The sequence below is a fragment of the Osmerus mordax genome, chromosome 19 (genome assembly GCF_038355195.1).
Source record: "Osmerus mordax isolate fOsmMor3 chromosome 19, fOsmMor3.pri, whole genome shotgun sequence".
NCBI lineage: Eukaryota > Metazoa > Chordata > Actinopteri > Osmeriformes > Osmeridae > Osmerus > Osmerus mordax.
This window is the reverse complement of record NC_090068.1, coordinates 5760323-5780008: the sequence shown is the minus strand read 5'-3', so window position 1 is coordinate 5780008 and position 19686 is coordinate 5760323. Positions and strand designations below refer to the sequence as shown.

General features: G+C 43.2%; 2 protein-coding genes across 2 annotated transcripts; both read right to left on the bottom strand.

Annotated features, from left to right (window-relative positions):
* Positions 1 to 9935: 9935 nt before the first annotated feature.
* Positions 9936 to 13369, bottom strand: LOC136963353 (beta-1,4-galactosyltransferase 1-like). Its single transcript, XM_067257456.1, is given in 8 exon segments — positions 9936 to 10297; positions 10456 to 10560; positions 10635 to 10666; positions 10668 to 10761; positions 11026 to 11210; positions 11281 to 11516; positions 12222 to 12275; positions 13065 to 13369. Coding segments are annotated over 8 exon segments (1077 nt in total). The 5' UTR covers positions 13303 to 13369; the 3' UTR covers positions 9936 to 10164.
* A 1358-nt stretch (positions 13370 to 14727) lies between these two features.
* On the bottom strand, positions 14728 to 17241 carry LOC136963354 (tripartite motif-containing protein 5-like). Its single transcript, XM_067257457.1, has 2 exons — positions 17142 to 17241; positions 14728 to 16502 (listed from the first exon to the last, which is right to left on the bottom strand). Exon 2 carries the CDS (start codon positions 16487 to 16489, stop codon positions 15500 to 15502), a length of 990 nt encoding a protein of 329 aa, XP_067113558.1. The 5' UTR covers positions 16490 to 16502; positions 17142 to 17241; the 3' UTR covers positions 14728 to 15499.
* Between the last annotated feature and the right edge of the window lie 2445 nt (positions 17242 to 19686).

Genomic DNA, 19686 nt, shown 5'->3' with positions numbered 1-19686 from the left:
CATCCATTTCACTTATCACTATGCACAGACTTGCCAGAAAATCTTCATCATCAAATGAATGGAGAGAAAGATGGTCCCCATTTTTCCAATCGTTTTCGTTTGGTCGGATAGTGGTCCCATCAAGTTCAACTCCCTACAACAGAGACACAGTCATTCAGAGCTATTTGACCATGTTTGATGATTAACCATTTAAGTTTTAGGTAAACTAAGGATCTTCCCAATTCGGTGTCATCCCTTTCACCTATCACTATGCATAAACTACTGACCAGAAAATCTGCCTCATCAAGTGAACAGAGAGAAAGATCATCCCCATTTTTCCAATCCCTTTCCTTGTCTTGGATCGTGGTCCCATCATGGTCAACTCCCTACATTATAGACACAGTCACTCAGAGAGGTATTTGACCATGTTTGCTGTTTAAACATTTAAATTTAAGTTGATATAAGGCTCTTACCATTTCGGCATCATCCATTTCTCTAACCAGTATCCGTTTGGATCTTGTTCCACTGTCCCAACGACGGTGATCAGGATCATCAAACTATGTGTAAGATAGATTGTTAGTTTTCATAAATCAAATCTCTGAAAACCACTGCATTAGGCTATGGCCAATAACGGTAATTATGGGAATGTGTTATTAGAGAGGAGCTGACCTGACTGGGATAGTTTGGTTTCGGCATGTTTGTTGCTGATCTCCAGATATCTGCCTCTCCTTGATCGACTCACAATGATTGGCTGTGAACCAATTGAGAGAGAGAGAACTTGTAACTTTTGTAACTGCAATGCTGTTGAGGTTTGATTTACAGGCTTTTTGTGGACTGAGCCTTGAGTCTCTTTTTACTGAGTAGGCCTAGCTGTGTAATAAGCGGGATAAGTAAGGGATAATGTATAGAGCGCCGGTCATTATCGGGAAAATAAGCCCCGACAGGGCGAACAGCACCCCGACGCGAAGCGGAGGGGTCTTGCTTCTCCCTGAAGGGGCTTATATTCCCGATAGTGACCGACGTTATATCAAATGAATGTATAGATAGGTCATCCCCTTTGTTTGAATCCAGGACATTCTGTCGGGTACTCTGGGTCCAAATCATCCCATCATGTTCCTCTCCCTACATTAGAGACAGTCGCTCAGAGGCATTTGACCATGTGTGCTTTTCAACCATTTAAGTTGAAGTCGATCAAGTCACTTATCACTATGCACAAGCTGACCAGAAAATATGCCACATCAAATGAATGTATAGACAGGTCATCCCCCTTGTTTGAATCCTTGACATCCTTGCCACTTCTTTTGGTCCAAGGATGGTACTCAGGATCATCACTCTGTGAAAGATACGTTGTTAGTCTTCACCAACCATGGTTACTCGCCGTTACAGAAAACAATATATAACCCAATGTCAGGGTCAGGTACAGCTCTCTCACCTGAGATTTACCATCAGTGTCTGAGTCAGTTGTGACATCAGAGTATAACAAGCTGATGGAGGAAAGAGGATGCTCATCCCTTCTCTTCAGCAATACTGTCACTCTGTCAGACTGTGGAGAATCATCAACATTGTTAATTAGTCAGGGCACGGTTTTCATAAATCTAGTCTCTGAAAACCCCTGCATTAGCCTATGGCCAATAACAGTGATTATGGGAAAGTGTTATTAGAGAGGAGCTGACCTGACTGGGAGAGTCTGGAGTCTAGATATCTAATAACATTAGCTCCCTACATAAATTTGGATAGGCTCCCTGCTCCGCATGACGCAGTATCCAGGGTTTACACCATAGTCTCTTCCTCATCCGTCTTGGTTGTTGTCTCTCCTGAATCCTCCTTGAAGCTTTGTAGGCCAGGTAGACCAACATGACTCTGGCTACATTTAGCAAGGTATCAACCTCATTCATCTTAAAATGATACTACAACACTGAAAAGTAATAAACTAGCTGTAAAAAGTATGTTACTGTCTGAGCAGTGTTGAGATGGCAGTTGGTTTACTGGACATTCTAAAGACAGTCACCTGCCAGGTACCAACGACTGCCAACTTTAAAATGTTGGAATTTGTTGGGGCAGTGTGCAAGCTGCTTAAAGGCCAAGGTTTATTTTTCCAACGAATTTGCGCTATTTGCTTGTTGGTAATAAACATTTCAACTGTTATCCATTGTATTTGATGTTGTTGGGTGTCACAAAACGGAATATAATACAAAAAAGTAGCTACTTTTTGCAATGATTCTTCTTTTCCCCACAATGCATTGCATAACGTCACGTTGGGGAGACGACCGACCAAAGCCCGCTTAGAGACCAAACAAAGATCAAGATCAAACAAAATAAAATGCTATGTTACTGTACTTGCACTGGCCAGCTTGCAAATACTGAGGATAGCCTACCGAAGTTGAGTTAGCCAATGTCGTTAGCGATGCTAGCTAACGTTAGTTTGCTAGTTGTATATAACATTTCACTGGGTCTTGCAGCTGTTTGATAGACTGAAATTATTATGAAATGTTATGTTCTACTAGCCATTTGCCTACTTTTGCAAGTCACAGTATTTCCAAGCCTTGATAGTGTAACTGAGAAGACGCAGTAATTCCTCTTTCAAGTAATAAGCCCCCGTTCAAGTGTTGAGCATTAAATTAGCTGCACGGTCTGTAGAGATTGGAACGAAGAACAGAAAGTGTTTCATTCTGCAGAAATTGTTTAAATGTTTAATGTAACAATTTTTTTTAAATAACACCTCAATTGTTATCATTTGTATAATATTACAGCTCATCTTCGTTGGTCAAACGCACAAACTTTACCCGGACGTGACTTTTGTGCATGGAAAAGTGAAACGTAAATGTAGGGCTACTTGTCCAAAGGACAAGTGCCTCAAACATTTAATGTCAGGCCCTGAATGATCACTGTCACTAGATATAAAGAAAACGTTGACTTTCACTCTGTGCTATTCACTGACAGTAAAAAAAATAAATGTATGTGTACTGCTGTTCGTAGACAAGCTCCAGAGATAGTTGCTGCGTTGCTAAATGATAGCAACTCACCAGGACACTTCACCAACTCTCCACTCATTCTCCTCGGACCATTCATTTAATTGGCTTTGACGGCCATCAGGTCTCGGCAATTCCTCATTTGCCCTCTCATGTCTACTTGGTTCGAAATTATACGGCTGCGGGCCATCATACACATTAATGGTTTTTGCCACCTCTTCTTCATCCCAGTCAGTCGCCATAGTTCTAGTACTAGGCTGAGGCTTCTCTCCTCCACGACTCCCCAACGTGAAGTAATCGCCGATTTGCGCTAATATGCTAATGCTAACACCACAAACTGGTCTTTAACACCATTTGGAGACATTTTAAATGATATACATATCTTGAGTGCTTCATGTACCCATTAATTAACAGTAGTGTTTAACCTGCCATATGGCCTTTAAGTATTTTTATGGCATGTAACGTCAGGCTAATTTGCAAGTTGGCTTGTAAGTGCTAGCATTCACTAGTATTGTAGACTAGTAGGCCTATCCACGTTTTGATGTAGCATTGCTAGTACTGTAATAACGTTAGATTTGTGCATGATTACATAGCTAAATTATTGCTAGCATAGACGATAATACGCTAGCTAACCAACTGGATAGTAATACGTTCATGAATGCTAGCTACCTAGTTACTTAGCTAGCCTGCTAATAGTTAGAGGAGACTACTGTCCTCAATCTGGTAAGAGTGGTGTGTGTGTGTTTGATTGATGTCCCCGTTTGACACTAAGATGATGATCCCTTATTGGTATATCAGAGGCCATTTTAGGAGACTACTGTCCTCAATCTGGTTAGAGTGGTGTGTGTGTGTGTGTGTGTTTGATTGATGTCCCCAGTGGACACTTCGATGAATCAGAATGGATTTTATTCGCCATGAATGTTTGCACAGACAAGGAATTTGCTTTGGCAGGAAGGTGCAAACATTAAACATATAGGAATCAAAAATTAAAATATGAGGACTAACTATACTAAGGGTACATAACTAGCAGTACTAAGTGGAATTAGAATTACAATTAAATATACAATAAAATACTAGAGAGGGTACAATTTCTGGGGAAATTGTAGGGTGTGCTTGCTTGCGTCGGTTGCACAGGGGTCCGTTTTTACATTTGACATTTTTACAACTGATATTTCTGTATATTTTATATAAAAATGCATACTTATTATTTATAAAGATTACATAGATTTTAAAGCATTTTTTTTGCTGCTCATTTACAACTGAAAATACGAGTGAAGTGTAGAATGAAATAGATGTCTTCTCATTTCCCCTGCAAGAGGCAGCCTCATCGTTGAATCAAAACGAATAAATTTGGCAGACCGGTGTAAAAATTGACCTAATCTCTATGACTTAAACGTCATTTTAAGTTTTTCCCTTCTCATGATATTTTCAGGCATTTAGCTTACTCATTGCATTCATTCATTAATAAAGAACCCCCTTTGAAGATTATTCTACGACGTTACCCGGTAGTAGAAGATGGAATCGCGATTCAAACAGTACCATCTGCTAACTGAAAATATGCCCCCCAAAACGTAAATAAGCTTGACATTTATTTAGTGGAAAATCGCTCATTCATAAAAAGCTCACAGGTAACGATCATTGTCAGTAACAACGCAAAATGCGATATAGCCCTGTGTGGAGAAGCTGCCCTGGTAAATTGTACTACTACGGTACAGTACTAGACTACTGCTGTGTTCGTCTTGGTAGCGATTGCGTTGGTTGAATTGGATTTAACGTTCCGTTGTACGGTTTAACCCTTGTGTTATCTTCGGGTCATTCTGACCCATCAGTCATTGTGACCCACCGTCGTATTGCGACAAATTTACCTCCTACAAAAACAAAGTGAAGCATTTTCTTTTAACTGTCGGGCTGTTTCAGACCCCCCACATTGCAATGGTTAAAATAAAAATATTTTTATTTGTTTTTGTATTGGGTAAAATTGGGTAAACACAACGGTGGTTCGTTATGAACCTTTGGGTCATGTGACCCGAAGGCAGCACAAGGGTTAAACTGAAATTAATTATTTTCATGAACAGATTGACAACGTTTAGGCTGTGGCAATGAAGTTCAGGTTAGTAGTTAGATAGACTTTTGATTTAAGTAAGGGGAGTGCCGAACATGTTCTGTCGCCGTTTGACTTCCTAAACAGCTGTGTACTGTAGTGTAGATGTTTTTGTACAGTAGTGTGTCTCGCGTAAGCTACAGCGTTGCAGTGAGCTACACTGGTTTGAAACCACAGGTAATGGTAATTTCACCAACAAATCGTTTTCTAATGTCAGAATAAATCCTACAACGAAAATGTATATGTGAGGAATGCTTATTTTAACGATTGAAAACAGATAACGCTACATCATAGACCACTGTAGTATGTGTTTCCCGGGCAACACAGGCTAATGTCATGATGCTAATACTTCAGTGAAATAGTAGACTACTGTTTCCGAAAGTAGATGTACTTCCTTAATAATATCAGCTTATATTGTACATTACACATCACAATTGTGTGTCATATCACAAAGTAAAATGAGTAAATAGTTATCACCCTGGCCTCTTTTCTTGTGGCGTTTCTGCAGCTGCCTTGCAGTAAAGCTATAGTTAGCCTAGCTATCCCCCAAGTTAACAGATGCTAAACGAATGTTTTGGCAAAGGTAGTCACGCGTGTTTTCGTGACGTTAGTGACGCAGTGACGTTAGTAACGTCAGTGACTGTGGCTAGCAAATTAGCCACCGTTAGCTTCACTTTTCGCCACAAAAACTTAACTTAAGCCTAAACCATGCAACGGAACGTAAATTCCAATAGAAGCAACTCAATCGCTACCAAGACGAAACTTTTGACACCTACGTTGTCTATGTAGGCCAAATATTGACTGAGTTTTAGGGGGGCAAAAAGAAATAAAAATAATAATATATATGTGAGAGAACAAAGGTTGTGCCCTTGCCGAAGGCAAAGCACACCCAATAAGTTGCAGTAATTTACAATATAAAATATTACAAAAAATACAAATGGTACAAGATTGTGTATTGCAGTGCAAAAAGCAGTGTGTTTTAAAGACATTGAGTCATGAAGTCAGTGTGAACCCGTGGCCTTGTTGAAGAGGCCAACAGCGGAAGGGAAGAAACTGTTTTTGTGGCGTGTGGTATTGGTCCTGATGGACCGCAGCCTTCTGCCGGAGGGGAGTGACTGCAACAGGGAGTGACCAGGTTGAATTTCTTCAGCTGCCATAGGAAGTACATCTGTTGTGCTTTCTTGGTGAGGGAGCTGATGTTCAGTTCCCACTTGAGGTCCTGGGAGAGGATAGTGCCCAGGAAGCGGAAGGACTCCACAGTGTTGACTGGGGAGTCAAACAGGGTGATGGGGGTGAGTGGGGCTGTATTCTTCCTGAAGTCCACAACCATCTCCACTGTCTTAAGAGCATTGAGCTCTAGGTTGTTACTGCTGCACCAGGTCACCAGGTTGGCCGCTTCCCACCTATAATCAGACTCATCTCCACCAGAGATGAGCCCAATGAGGGTGGTGTCGTCCGCAAACTTCAGGAGTTTGACGGATGGATGACTAGAGGTGCAGTTGTTGGTGTACAGGGAGAAGAGCAGAGGAGAAAGGACGCAGCCCTGAGGAGATCCAGTGCTGATGGACCAGGAGTCAGAGACTTGTGTTCCGAGCTTAATGCACTGCTTCCTGTCAGACAGGAAGTCTGTGATCCACCTGCAGGTGGAATCAGGCACGTTCAGCTGGGAGAGCTTGTCCTGAAGCAGGGCGGGGATGATGGTATTGAAGGCAGAGCTGAAGTCCACAAACAGGATCCTGGCATAGGATGCTGGGGAGTCCAGGTGCTGTAGGGTGAAGTGGAGGGCCATGTTAACTGCATCGTCCACAGACCTGTTGGCTCTGTAGGCAAACTGCAGGGGGTCCAGTAGAGGGTCTGTGATGGATTTAAGGTGTGCCAGCACCAGGCGCTCGAAAGACTTCATTACCACAGAGGTCAGGGCGACGGGTCTGTAGATGATACCTTATTGTTAGAGCTTACAGTATATTTGGAGAAGTTACAGTATTTTAAGCATCAATTTGAGTTGTAATTGTATTCTCTTTTGCCCCTCGTTGAAGACTCATCCACCTGTTGTGGAGCCCCTGCTCACAGACGGCCTGAGTGTTGTTTGTGACACACCTGAATATGACGAAAAGATAAACCAGACTTTTACTGGGATGCGAAACAAGGTCATTGTGATTGAGTGTTTGATGACCACTGAAGGAACCAATTGGAGCAAGAACCATATGCAATCGCACCAGGCTCTATTATTTGATTTGGCTGGACAAACGAATATGGCAAGATGCTAACACAGTAGTAACTTAATCTGGGGAACCAATCGTTGGTGGTGGCGTTACATGTTTTAGGTGTTGTTTTTTTCCATTGGCATATCAGAGGCCATTATAGGAGACTATTGTCCTCTATCTGGTTAGAGTGGTGTGTGTGACACTTTGATGATCCCTTATTGGTATATCAGAGGCCATTATAGGAGACTACTAGGGCTGCAACGATTCCTCGAGTAACTCGATTACAAAAAATTATCGAGGCAAATTCCTCTGCATCGAAGCTTCTTTCAATTATTTTTAAAGCTCACGTCACGTGAACATTATTTTTAGTGTGACACAACGTGCTTACATCACCCACAAAACGTAAGGAGACGCAAGGAGTTAGCGGTATTTTTGGGTTGTGATAGTCTTATTTGATTGAGAACTGCTCGCCCGGTACGCCGCATAGTCTTACTGTAGGCGGCAGCCACGTCTCGTTCGCGTCATGTCACAAAGTAAATAATTATGTCAGTCAATTTTACAGCAAAAAGGTTGAGGTGGGCAGCTTTCAAGAGATATGGGTATTCTGCATTTAGCCAGACGGTACGATTTTTGGTGTGATTTGTGTAAAACTTGCAATCTGAGTGAGACTGCGTCCCCTAGTACTACTAGTACTAGGCTAAATTGTTTTGACGTTAGCCTCTGAGTCAGATTCGGGTCGCTCACTGGCAGTGTGTTCACAATGTTGTATTTCACTCCATTCTACACTAAAAATGTCAGGGAGGACTGCTTATTGTAGATACGAGCCTGCTAAAGATAGCCAGTCTGATATCTAAACATAGTCTGATTTCTCAAAGCGAGCCTGTTTCATTTGTCATGTGCCTGGCTGAGAAAGCAACCTCCGTTAGCCAGGCTAGTTTTGCCCGTTTCAGGCTATTTAAAGGTCTGACAGTCAGAATCACTGTTTACAGGCAAAGGTCGCGGTGGTCCTTGGCCAAATGCTTGACCAGTTTAGAGCTAAATACTCTTGCCAGAGCCTGGAATCTAACCAGTGTTTTGAGTGATTTTGCATGGGTCTCCATCAAGTCATCTTGCTGAGAATAATAATAATGTTATTATTGATTGTGTGAACTTTCTTTCTCAGAACAACCTGCTTGACCCCAACCAATCGGGCTTCAAGACTGGCCACTCCACAGAAACCGCCCTCCTGTCAGTCACCACTGCCCTCCAGTCTGCCAGAGCGGCCTCGAGGTCATCATTTTGAAAGGAATTCCACACTTAATGCGAGCGCGCAGAGCGCACAAGCAACATTTTTTGGTACATTGGTACGCAACACTGCGTGCCTCCACGGTCCTCTTCCACATATTAAAATAGTGCTGCTGCCAACGAATAATGCACCTAATAATATGGTTCCTGCAGTGCCATGGCGGGCCGGACCAAATGATTTTGGGCCGGGCCGGACGTTCCCCACCCCTGCTCTACAACATCCGGAAGATCAGGAGATACCTGTCTGAGCATTCCACCCAGCTGCTAGTCCAAGTACTTGTCCTCTCAAAGTTGGACTACTGCAACTCGCTGCTCGCCGGTCTCCCAGCATGCGCAATCCGCCCTCTCCAGAGGATTCAGAATGCGGCAGCCCGTCTGGTCTTCAATCTACCCAGATGCTCCCATGTTACCCCACTCCTCATCTCCCGCCACTGGCTACCTATCATGGCCCGTATCAGATTCAAGACTCTGGTACTGACCTTCCGAGCGGTGAACGGGACTGCACCCGACTACATCAAGTCTCTCTTCCAGCCTTACACCCCCACCCGCCACCTACGGTCGTCTTCTGACAACCGTCTAGTGGTCCCACCGCTCAAGAGCGCCCGGTCCCAACACAAGCTCTTCTCCTGTCTGGCCCCCCAATGGTGGAATCAACTCCCCACCTCCATCAGGGACACTGACTGTCTCCCCACCTTCAAGAAAAGGCTCAAGACGCACTTGTTCCGGGAGTACAACGGCACTTAGGAATGATTGGCTGGACCTGATGTTAGTTTCCCCCAGGATCACAATGACTCTTATTGAGAGACTTGTTGCTCTTGTTGGTTTGTTGTAACTGTCTTAAATTATTGTACTCGCTGTGAAATACATTATTGTTGCTTGCTTTTTCCACAGGTACACTCTTGCACTTTTGAGGTTCTTGCTGTTTAATTGTAAATGTCTAACTACATGCTCTTATTGCTCCTCCCTTTGGGACTTATTTGGTTTCACAATGTATGTTTCATGTTTGGCTCTCGTTGTTATGATCAGTGACCTATGCACTTTTGTAAAACTCTCTTGGAAGTCGCTTTGGATAAAAAATCCCCCCGTCGCTCTGCCTCCCGTAGGCGCCAACGTCCAGCATGGTGAATCGGTACTGGGCATTGCAAACTGCCATCAACATCACGGAGTGCTGTGCACAGGCGACTGTTCGCCTAAGTATAAATGCAGCAGCCTGAGCTTTTTCTTTTTTTTCGGCAACCATTTCAAAAGTGTCGGCGACATAAGTATAAATTAAGCTTAAGGAAGGTTAGTAAAAGATTTTAGAATTCTAGATTGATTCTACAATCAAGAAAAGGATTTCCACAATTAAATATGCAAACGAGCGCTGTTTTTAATTTCTTTCAAAAGTTTTGTGGTATATTATTTAATTTTTCCTATTAATAATTCATGTTTATAAATCACCCCACCTACCACCACACTCCCACAAAACACAGGTACACATACACCCACGTACACACTTAATGTGCACCAAAGTAAACCCTCCACAGCCAGAAATATAAAAGTTGTAAAATAATTAACTAAAAACTCTTATCTGTCCATCTTTCCTCCATGTCCTCCCTCAACTGTCACCCCCCACCCCAGTCCTCCTCTATGTGGGCGACCCTGCATCCACGGTGATGTTGGTGTACAGTCTGTGTCTCTCCACCTGCAGGACAGTGTATGAGAGACTGTTCAGGCCGTCTGTGTCCATGGTCTGTTTTGTCTGAGAGAGCATGTTGTGCCTGCAAAACAGCAGCACAGTGAGAAGCACAGTAGAGTAGGGCAGAATAAGAGTAAAACAGAGTAGAGCAGAGAAAAGTGAAATAGAGCAGATGAGTAGAGCAGAGTACAGTAGAGTGAAATAGAGCAGAGGACAGTAGAGTAGAGCAGACATGGATACCTCTGTGGGTTGGGTTCGTTGTGCTTGTCGGGGCCGTGCTTGATCATGCGATATTTCCCAATCAGCCCGTCTGGCCTGCTGATCATCATGCCTCGCAACAAAATCCTGCCAAGTCAGAAAAAAAAACCTCTTTGTCTTTACTCTCCTTCCCTCTTGTCCCCTCCACTCCCCCTCCTTACCGGTTTGCCACATCATCGTCCTCCCCCCCCCCCCCAGCCCCAGTAGTTGTTAGAGCAACCGTTGATCTTCTCAAACTGTTCGCTGTTCAGAGCCGTGACTCCTCCGAAGAGCCCTGGGTACGGCAGTCTGAGAACCACACACACACCAGAACCACACACCAGAACCACACACACACACACATAGAACCACAAACACACATCACACACAGACCATAACCACAAACAGAGCACAGTAGAATAGGGTACATTAGAGGGCAATAGAATATAGTTTACAGTAATACCGTTGACTGTTGTACAGTATAATAGAGAACACTGGGGTACAGTAGTATAGAGTACAGTAGAGGGCAGTAGAACAGTGCATAGTAGAATAGAATACGGTAGAATCCAGCACCTGAAACCAAACTTGTCTACCAACACAGAGAGATGCCTGGGCTGGTTGCTGCAGGTGTACATGTTGCGGTCGTCCATGGGCACCAGGTCCACGTCGTTGAAGATGAAGCAGTTGTACAAGTCTTTTAAGGCCTCCGTGTAGCCGATGTTCATCAGCTTAGCCTTGTTGAACTTCCCCTCTCCAGCCTGGCAAGCAGAGGAGACCTGTCACACGCTGGTGTGTGTGTGTGGGGAGGGTTCATGCACGTGTGTGTACCTGGTTGATGACGTACACTCCGTAGTGTTGTCTCTGGCGCAGCAGGAGGGGGTGCAGGTAGAGCAGGAAGAACTTCAGGTGTTCCTCCCGGTTCCTGAACGGCACGATGACCGCCACGCGCTGCTCCGACAGGCAGTCTCGCGGACGCCACCAGCCCCCCTCCCACACCCTCGGGTTCTGCTGCTCCACCCATGCCAGCGTCACGTTCCTGGAGAAGTCCACCCTGGATGGACCCACTGCAATCAGCAGAGTAGAGGTCAGTACAGGACAGTAGACTATAATACAGTTCAATAGAGTTCAATAGAATAGAATATAGAGCACCTGAAGACCAAGAGGAGAAGTTGAAACAAATGTGTCTTAATTTCACTTTATCTCCAAGATGGTTCAACTTAATTTCCTGACCATTTTAAGTAGGCTGTAAAAATGTCTTCAAGTAAAAAATACCCAGGAGTTCACCCAACACAAAAACAAATATGGAAAATGTCACCTGACATTTTTATTTGATTAATCAGAATCAGAATTCGGTTTATTCGCCATGTATGTTATACAAACACGGAATTTACTGTGGCAGGGACGTGCAAAACACTAAACATATACAGATCTTAAATTAAGTAAAAGTACAAAAGTTTAACTATTTCTAAGAACTAAACAATCTAAGAATACAACAATTTATCAATATCAAATAAAAAATATATAATAGTTTTGACAGTGCACACCTGTGAATACAGTCCTGTAATGTCCCTGTTATAGACTCTCTAGATCGGTTCGTTCTCCTGATCTTGTGTCACTCTCTCTCAGCTAACAAAGGATGAAGCTTCCATTGTTGACTTAATGCTGACTTTCAAGCTGTTTCATCAACTATCAAACACACTATCAGCCTGCTGGCGTTGTGTGTCTTGTCACTCACCAGGTACAGACAGAACAAGGAGTTGTTGACCTACCCAGCAAAGGAGAGGGCTCTTCACACGGCAGCAACACGGATGGGTAACTTGACTCTGGAGAGGGGAGAGGAGAGAGTTTACAGTTATTCCTGTAAGTAAACAACAGTACTTAAGAGCCATGGACAAGGATCCGGGAAAGAGCACATGCCGGGCAACGAATCCGCTCTCACCTGTTCCTCTTCAGCCATAAACACACCTGGTCCTGATCATCATCACTACGCTTGCGTGTCAGGCTTTATACTTCTACTTGTCAGTCTGTTCGTTTTCTAATCTTTTGCTTGTTTTTCTGATCGGATTCCTGTTCCTCTATTTTTTCAGTACCTTCACCCTGGAATTACCTTCACTCCCGTCTGGCCACCAGTAACCACCGACCTGCACGTTCGTCACCACCATCAGCCTCCCATCACCCGTACTCACCTGTCTACACGTCTGGCAATACCCCTTCAGTCATTTTTGTATCACCAATAAATACCACCTTTTTCATCACCTACCTTGTCCAGGTCTGCGTTTGGGTTCAGTCACTGGGGATTGTGACATGTTTGGCATATAATTAAAAAAAATGAACTGGCTTCTGGCAAAAAAAAACATTTAATTCCCTTGCTCTATATAGCCCTATCTCTCACCACCTATTGGGCTGTTTTACATATTAATTGATGTAGATTGCAAATTAATTTCAGATGAATTGGAGATTGTGTCATGGGGGTATAAGGAGTAACTGTAGCTAAAAACACACAAACAGTAACTTTGTCATTTAAACCAACAAACAAATGTCCACCTCACCACTATTCCCACAGTGGTTGGGTTATATGACAGGTAGTCCTAGTGGAGACGTCTGCTTCCTACCTGTGTCTCCCACAGGGGGGTCTGTTTCCAACCCCGGTGCCCCCTCTCCCTGGTTGGACTTGGAGATGTTGCTGTACAGCCACTTAAGCACCTGGTTGGAGTTTCTGGACAGTTCTGATTGGTTGAGGAAGCGATTGGCCACGATGACCATGCTGGGGTTGTGCAGCTGGAAAACAGAGTACTCTAGCAGGCACAGACCCACCACGAACAACATGAACACAAACAGGCACTTCAGCATCTTCTAGGAATCCCAGAGGTCAGGTGTGGTGCGGTCCAGCTACTATCCAGCAGAGCCAGATCGGGTGTTTCCCCTGAATGGAGGCTTCAAATGAGCCTAGGATCACACTTTTGTTGTACTGTCCCGCTCCTTTTCTTTCTTCCTTCCTTTCTCTCTCTCTCTGTCCTGACTGCACTATATGAATGTCACAGTGCGTCAGTGTGCACGGAGTTGCTGCACGGAGTCTCTACATGATTGCTCTCACACCTCATTGCGTAACTTACTGCATTGCTAGTCATATGTTGGTAAGTAAGGGTCAAGACAGGGTGTGACTGGTTGTTCTTGGGTATAAATGAAATTGTGAAGCATTGTTCTGGGGATTCTTGATCTCCTGAGACCTTCTCCTCAGCTCTGGCTTGTCCTCTTGTCCTACTCCTTCTCCTTCCTCACCTCTTGCTTTCTCTCTCTTTCCAAAAATCATGGTAGAGTAGGTAAGATTTAAAGCCTTCATTTTGTAACATGTTTTCCCTGTAAAACTGCTTCTCTCCTATGGAATGCCGTTTTAATCAAAATTAATAAAATAAATAAATAGGTAAATAAATAAATATGGATATGAAATAAATCCTGAAATAAAAAAATTATAGGGCTGTCCCCGACTAAGATTTTCTTTGGTCGACCAAGACTCGACTAAAACGTCTGAAAATCGACTAATCGAAATTTGAAACACTTTTTTTTCACAAAACTAAACGTACAAACATTTTCCCGATCTGACTCAATGGCTGCTGGACATTGCAGATTCAGCCGCTAATAGCCTACTAATAATAAGACTTGTATCACCAGTCCTGTTGTAACCGAATGCCGATGGTATTTAGTATCTCTTACAATGTACTACAAATAAAAAATATTGTTTGTTTAACATGCAAATCATCAGAGCGCGCTTATCACTGCCTGAACTTGCAGCATGCAAACTTACATAGAAGCTGAGTGGGGAACGGTGCAACAGAGAAAGATTTTGTTGTCTTGGCCGGAGAAGATAATGTCATTTGATTTGGATGTGATTCTTATAATAGGCATATTCATTTTTCAACCCAGCGCGTTAGCATGAGCGAAGTAGGGCTAGGCCAACTTACGTTTTTCAGGTGATAGGCTACATCATATTCGACGTCGAACTATGAAAAATAAACCGTTGTTGGCAGAGTTTGCATTCAACGTTTTTCGAGTCACCCGGTACTTTGTAAATGTACTTTAATGAAATGCTGCCATACCACAGATTTCTTTGCCAGTTTGACTAATAACACCGACAAAGTAGGCTATGGCAGAGTTTGTAGTTCGGCAGCCAATTGTGCTCGTGCCGTGTGCAAAATACCAAACCAAAACAAAGCGCAGATTAACGAAAGGGAAAACAGTAACACCTTTTCTTTTAAATTATATATTTTTTGAGTTGCTTTATTTGTCTTAAATAATATAATCTACAATTTCTGTAGAACATTTAGTTAATTCAGCAATGATGACACAAGCGGGAATCAGATCTCACACTGCCATACGGCAGCTCGACTAAAAAAATCTTAGTCGACCAAGAGCATTATCGACCAGAAAATCGACTAGTCGACTGAGTGGGGACAGCCCTAAAAAAGTGGCAATAAATATATAAATATATCATCATATTAATATATAGCTGAATCCATTTACCTAAATAAAGCAATAAATCCATTTACTTATTTCAAAATGACGTTTTTGTAAAGATGACATTTATTTATTTCATGGTACTTTTATTTCCTAATTCCTAACAAGATTGAAGGCAGATAGGGACACTTAGATTCGAGAGATAATGGAAGTCATAAATAGTGTTAGAGATGGCATGCTGGCCTTAGTAGATCAAGTTGATCAGCATTTTGAAGTGGTACTTGTACTTACGTTTTTGTACATCATAATGTGTAGCATTTGGAGTTACTTTTTTCTACAGATATATATATATTCAGGGCTCTCGTGTCGCACACTCGCTGTGAGACACGTATTTCAGCCATTTCTCACGCTCTTACGCACCTTGTATTTCTCACACATCTCAACAATTTCTCACGCTGAGAAGTAAGGGACAACTTATCCCTCTATATATATATAAAATGAATTGACGAGGCGCATGCATACTGAGATGATAGTTATACAGAGCCCCCTCCCCCCCTGTATACTGACAGATACTAACAGGATACTGAGATATGTTTCAGAAGAATTTACCAAACGTCCACCTCCATAGAAGTCCCTGGATGTAATCAAATATGTTACCAAACAGAGGGTTGACCCAAGAGCGTGGAGGTGAGCCTATGTTTCGGGCCAGGGTGTACTCCAGACCCCTCCAGTCAGTGTGGGGCAGCAGGCTGAGGGGTGGCCGGAGGGCAAGACGGTTCTGCAGCAGACAGATACGGGGGAAGCTTCCAGACGGAGAAGACAGCTTTCTACTCTCATCCACCCTACCTTTCTCCCTCCACTGCACCACCAGGTCTCTGGGGTCAGACAGGTGCAGGAGGGACTGCAGATTGGCCAGTTGTGCTCTGGCGTCCACCAGACATGTTTCCATCATAGCCAGGTTCTTCTCCATTGCAGTCAGGTCACCCTGCTCATCTACCTTCCTCATCTCCTCCACTTCCCTCCACTCCAGCTCCTTCCTCAGCTCCTCAAACTGCTGGCTGATCTGGATTTTCAGCAGGTTGGAGGTCGTCCTGGTGGTGGTTATCGCTCCACGCTGTCTCTCCCAGTAGCAGACCACCTCAAAGATATCAGCCGTCAGGAGGTCTAGAGCTGAGGACACTTCTCTCTTCACCTCCTCTCCTTCTTCCTCCACAGGCCTGAAGGAATGGCCGACATGGTCCCTCCCGTCCCGACACACGAGACAAACAAGCCTGCTGTCTTTCTTACAGAACAGAGTGAGCTCCTGGTTGTGGTGCTCGGGGCATGTGTGTGCTCTGTTCCCCTCCTGCCTGGCTTCATCAAGCCTCAGCTGCTCCACTAAGTCACGTACGATCCTGTGGGGTTGAAAAGACTCGCCGACAATAAAGGCGTTACACTGTGGACAGTGTTGGAGACCAGCACTCAGGCACTTGTGGATGCACTCTTTACAGAAGGTGTGTTGGCAGCTGAGGATCACTGGGTCAGTGAAGACCTCAGTGCAGATGGAGCAGAGGAGGTGGTCTAGAGCAGAGGAAATCCCCGCCATGCTGGTGAATGGACTGATCAAGGGGAGAGAAGAAGGGAAAATATTTTAAGAACATACAAGTTAACCTTTGTTAACCTAGTTACAAACGGTGTTAATCGCATTACAACTGTTATTTTATGCCCATCCATTGTCAAAAAGTTGTATACAAACACGATAAGTTGTCACTGTCTTTTTAAGTTTCGGTTTCGTTTTGTAATTATTTAGTTTCTATTTCAATTTAGTTATCTACTTTTTGTTTTTATTATTGTCTATATTTGTGGGGGGGCGGGAACCATGTAATTGTAACTATGTAGCCTACTGTTTGTAGTTGATGTAGGCTAGTTGATGTAGGCTATTGTAAATAGAACGTGTAACAGCTTTTTGTTAGTAGCACAAAAAGATTAGATGTTTCATTCAATATTTTTGAATCCTTTTTCCTTTTATGAATAGCATTGAAAAACTATCCTTTGCGCAAACTTGAAATTCTTCGACGACAAGATCTAGGCTATAGGACACTGGCTGGTAAATAGGTTAGGCCTACTCAATAATCCCACTTTGCTTGCGGCAGCATACATTTTCCCATCTGTGAATGCGAGATTGATTCAAACTAGATAACATTTGGGATAAACATTTGGTCGAATATTACATTCAAAAGTAGTTTATCCGTTCTCACCTTACTACGAAGTTACCGTTCCGTAGAAGCAGGGGCGGCGCAAGAGAATTTTTAATGCAGGTGCTGGGGGGGTGCCGGAGTTACTTTCAGCCCGGGAGTGTAATGGCGAAGACCAGCCCATCCCCACCAAGGGCCGAGCCATACGTTGAACATTCAGGGCTTAACCCGAACCTAGGACCTAGTCAAGGTTTTGATGTGAGGTGAAATCGGAACTTCACTTTAATGCCAGCGCGCAAGGCGCGCGAGCGAAATTTTATGCATTTGTTTCAGTGCAAAATAGTTCTTTGAGCTTTATGTAATATAAACATTACAGTTGGACTCATATTGTTATATTCTCCGGAAATTACAACCCACATTTTTACCTGAAAGATTCAGGGCTTTTGAGAAAACATTTTTCCCACACTTTCAGGCACCTAGATTTATGAAGTGACAGATCTTTCTTTTTTTACCTGGCTTTTTCAGTTCCTCCTGGCATCTTTTCCCCATCCATTTTATTCTTTTTGCTTCAGTTTAATCTTGCTAACTCGCTCCACAACAATAAATGATGGTTTAGGGTTGTCTCCATGGCAACAACCTTAGTACACGCACTTGTGTTTGAGAAAGAGAGCATACGCGACAACTGAAAACGGCACTTGTTAATGCAGGGTCCAGGGGCGTCATTAGACCCTTTTTACAGGGGCACGTGCCCCAGTATATTTCTGCTGTGCCCCAGTAAAATCTAAAGTTTGAGTTTTAACAATTAACTTTATTAGTCAGTGCATTAATTAACATTAATTTAATGCGATTGATAATCCGTGAACAAATTTACACAGTATCCCAATCAACGCTTGTAAAATCAAAGCAGTTTAACCGAAAACACAAACCGATGCACAGAGAATTCCATGTCAGCGCACTCTTCTGAGCTTGCCAAATAGCCACTGCAGCACGCACACAGAAGTCCAGGTGTCGGACTCGGCACACAAGTCAGAATTGAGGAAGCCTAAGAAAACATTAAAAAACTAAAGAAAGTTTCTAAATTATAGGCATACCGATCATCTTATTTTGACTAAAACATAAAAACAATATTACATGAAGCTCAAAAAAACTGTATTTGCCCTCAAATGAATGAGAAAAAAATGTGTGCGCTCGCATTAACTATTGATGTCCCTGCCAAAGCTGATATCAAACTTGCGTCCCTGAACTGTTGTATAGTGCGTTAAGCAAGGGGAGTTTCTATAGACGAGTAGTGCACGGTGTGCAGCACGCTTGGAAGAAAAAAAAAGGGATATGAATAGGGGCCTATGCCCCAGTAGTTTTATTTCTAACAACGCCCCTGGCACCTTCTGATCACGCGCTTATTTAGATTAAAACTTAATTTAGCCTATTAGCTTACTTATCAGTCACACAGAAACTTAACACATATCGTTTTATTCAGTGTGTGAAAAAACAAAGAGAAAGCAGGCGATCTGATGCCCTAATTTATGAGCGGGCAGAGCGGCCCACCGTGAATTCTCCCGATTCTCCCGATGGCCACTCCGGGCCTGATACTATTAATAAATGAGCAATATTTTGGGGGGTGCTATCGGGGTGCTTTGGTCTTTGCTGGGGGTGCTGAAGCACCTGCTAGCCTCTCCCTAGCGCCGCCCATGCGATACCGCTCCGTTGGGCTTTGAGTATGGGGCGTGTTTCAACCGAACCCGGACAAAAAATGCCTCTTTGCTCAATTGGATAGACCTACAACCAATCAGAGCAACGTAGTATGTTGTTTGTTGAAAACGAATTCAACCCAAGCGCTCTTTGGTGATGTGGTTGATTACGTTACTGTTGATCATCTGTCCTTCGTCGTATAAAGCTCGCCCTGACAATTTGATTGGTCCAAACAGCTCTTGTTCGGACATAGTTTTTCCCCAACCGAGCGACCCCAGACCCAACTTCCCGACCACATTTTTTTGTGGGTGGGCTAAGTTTGGCTGGCACCCAGGCTAAGGTTTGCCAGGTCCAGCAAACATTTCCAGCACAATGAATGCTCAAAACCAGCCTCAAATTCTTGAAAACTAGCACAATATTTGTTGGGTGTACTACAGAGGAGTGAACACATTTATCCAATAGGTTCCTCCATAGTTGAAATGTAAAAATGACTGGTTTTCTGCGATTCCCACGTTTCATTGGTTCATTACAAAAAATAATGTTATCATGCCACACATGACCAACATTTTTATAACCTTCACGTGACCCTTGACAGACAGGCTATATAGCAGCAAAAAAAGTCTGTAGGCTCCATCAAATAAACTTTTGTTCTACTCATTTTGTATATGATATCAAACACAAATATATACAAAACACAAATATTAAGTTGAGATTATTGGGCTCTTACAGTACTGTAATGGGGCATTTTAGTGAAGACAGATGGAGTCAGCAGTCAAGCTTTATGTGAAGCTCAAACCCCAAGTCATGGTGGGACCCAGCTAGGGGTAACCTCCAGAAAATACATGTTTGTTTGTGGAATTGAATATTCTCCCAAACATATTGAATATATTGAATTCTTGCATGCTTTGTCACCAAAACA

Bases quoted from the DNA above. Each gene is read 5' to 3' on its own strand.
- LOC136963354 (XM_067257457.1), bottom strand. From the start codon at position 16,489: ATGGCGGGGATTTCCTCTGCTCTAGACCACCTCCTCTGCTCCATCTGC.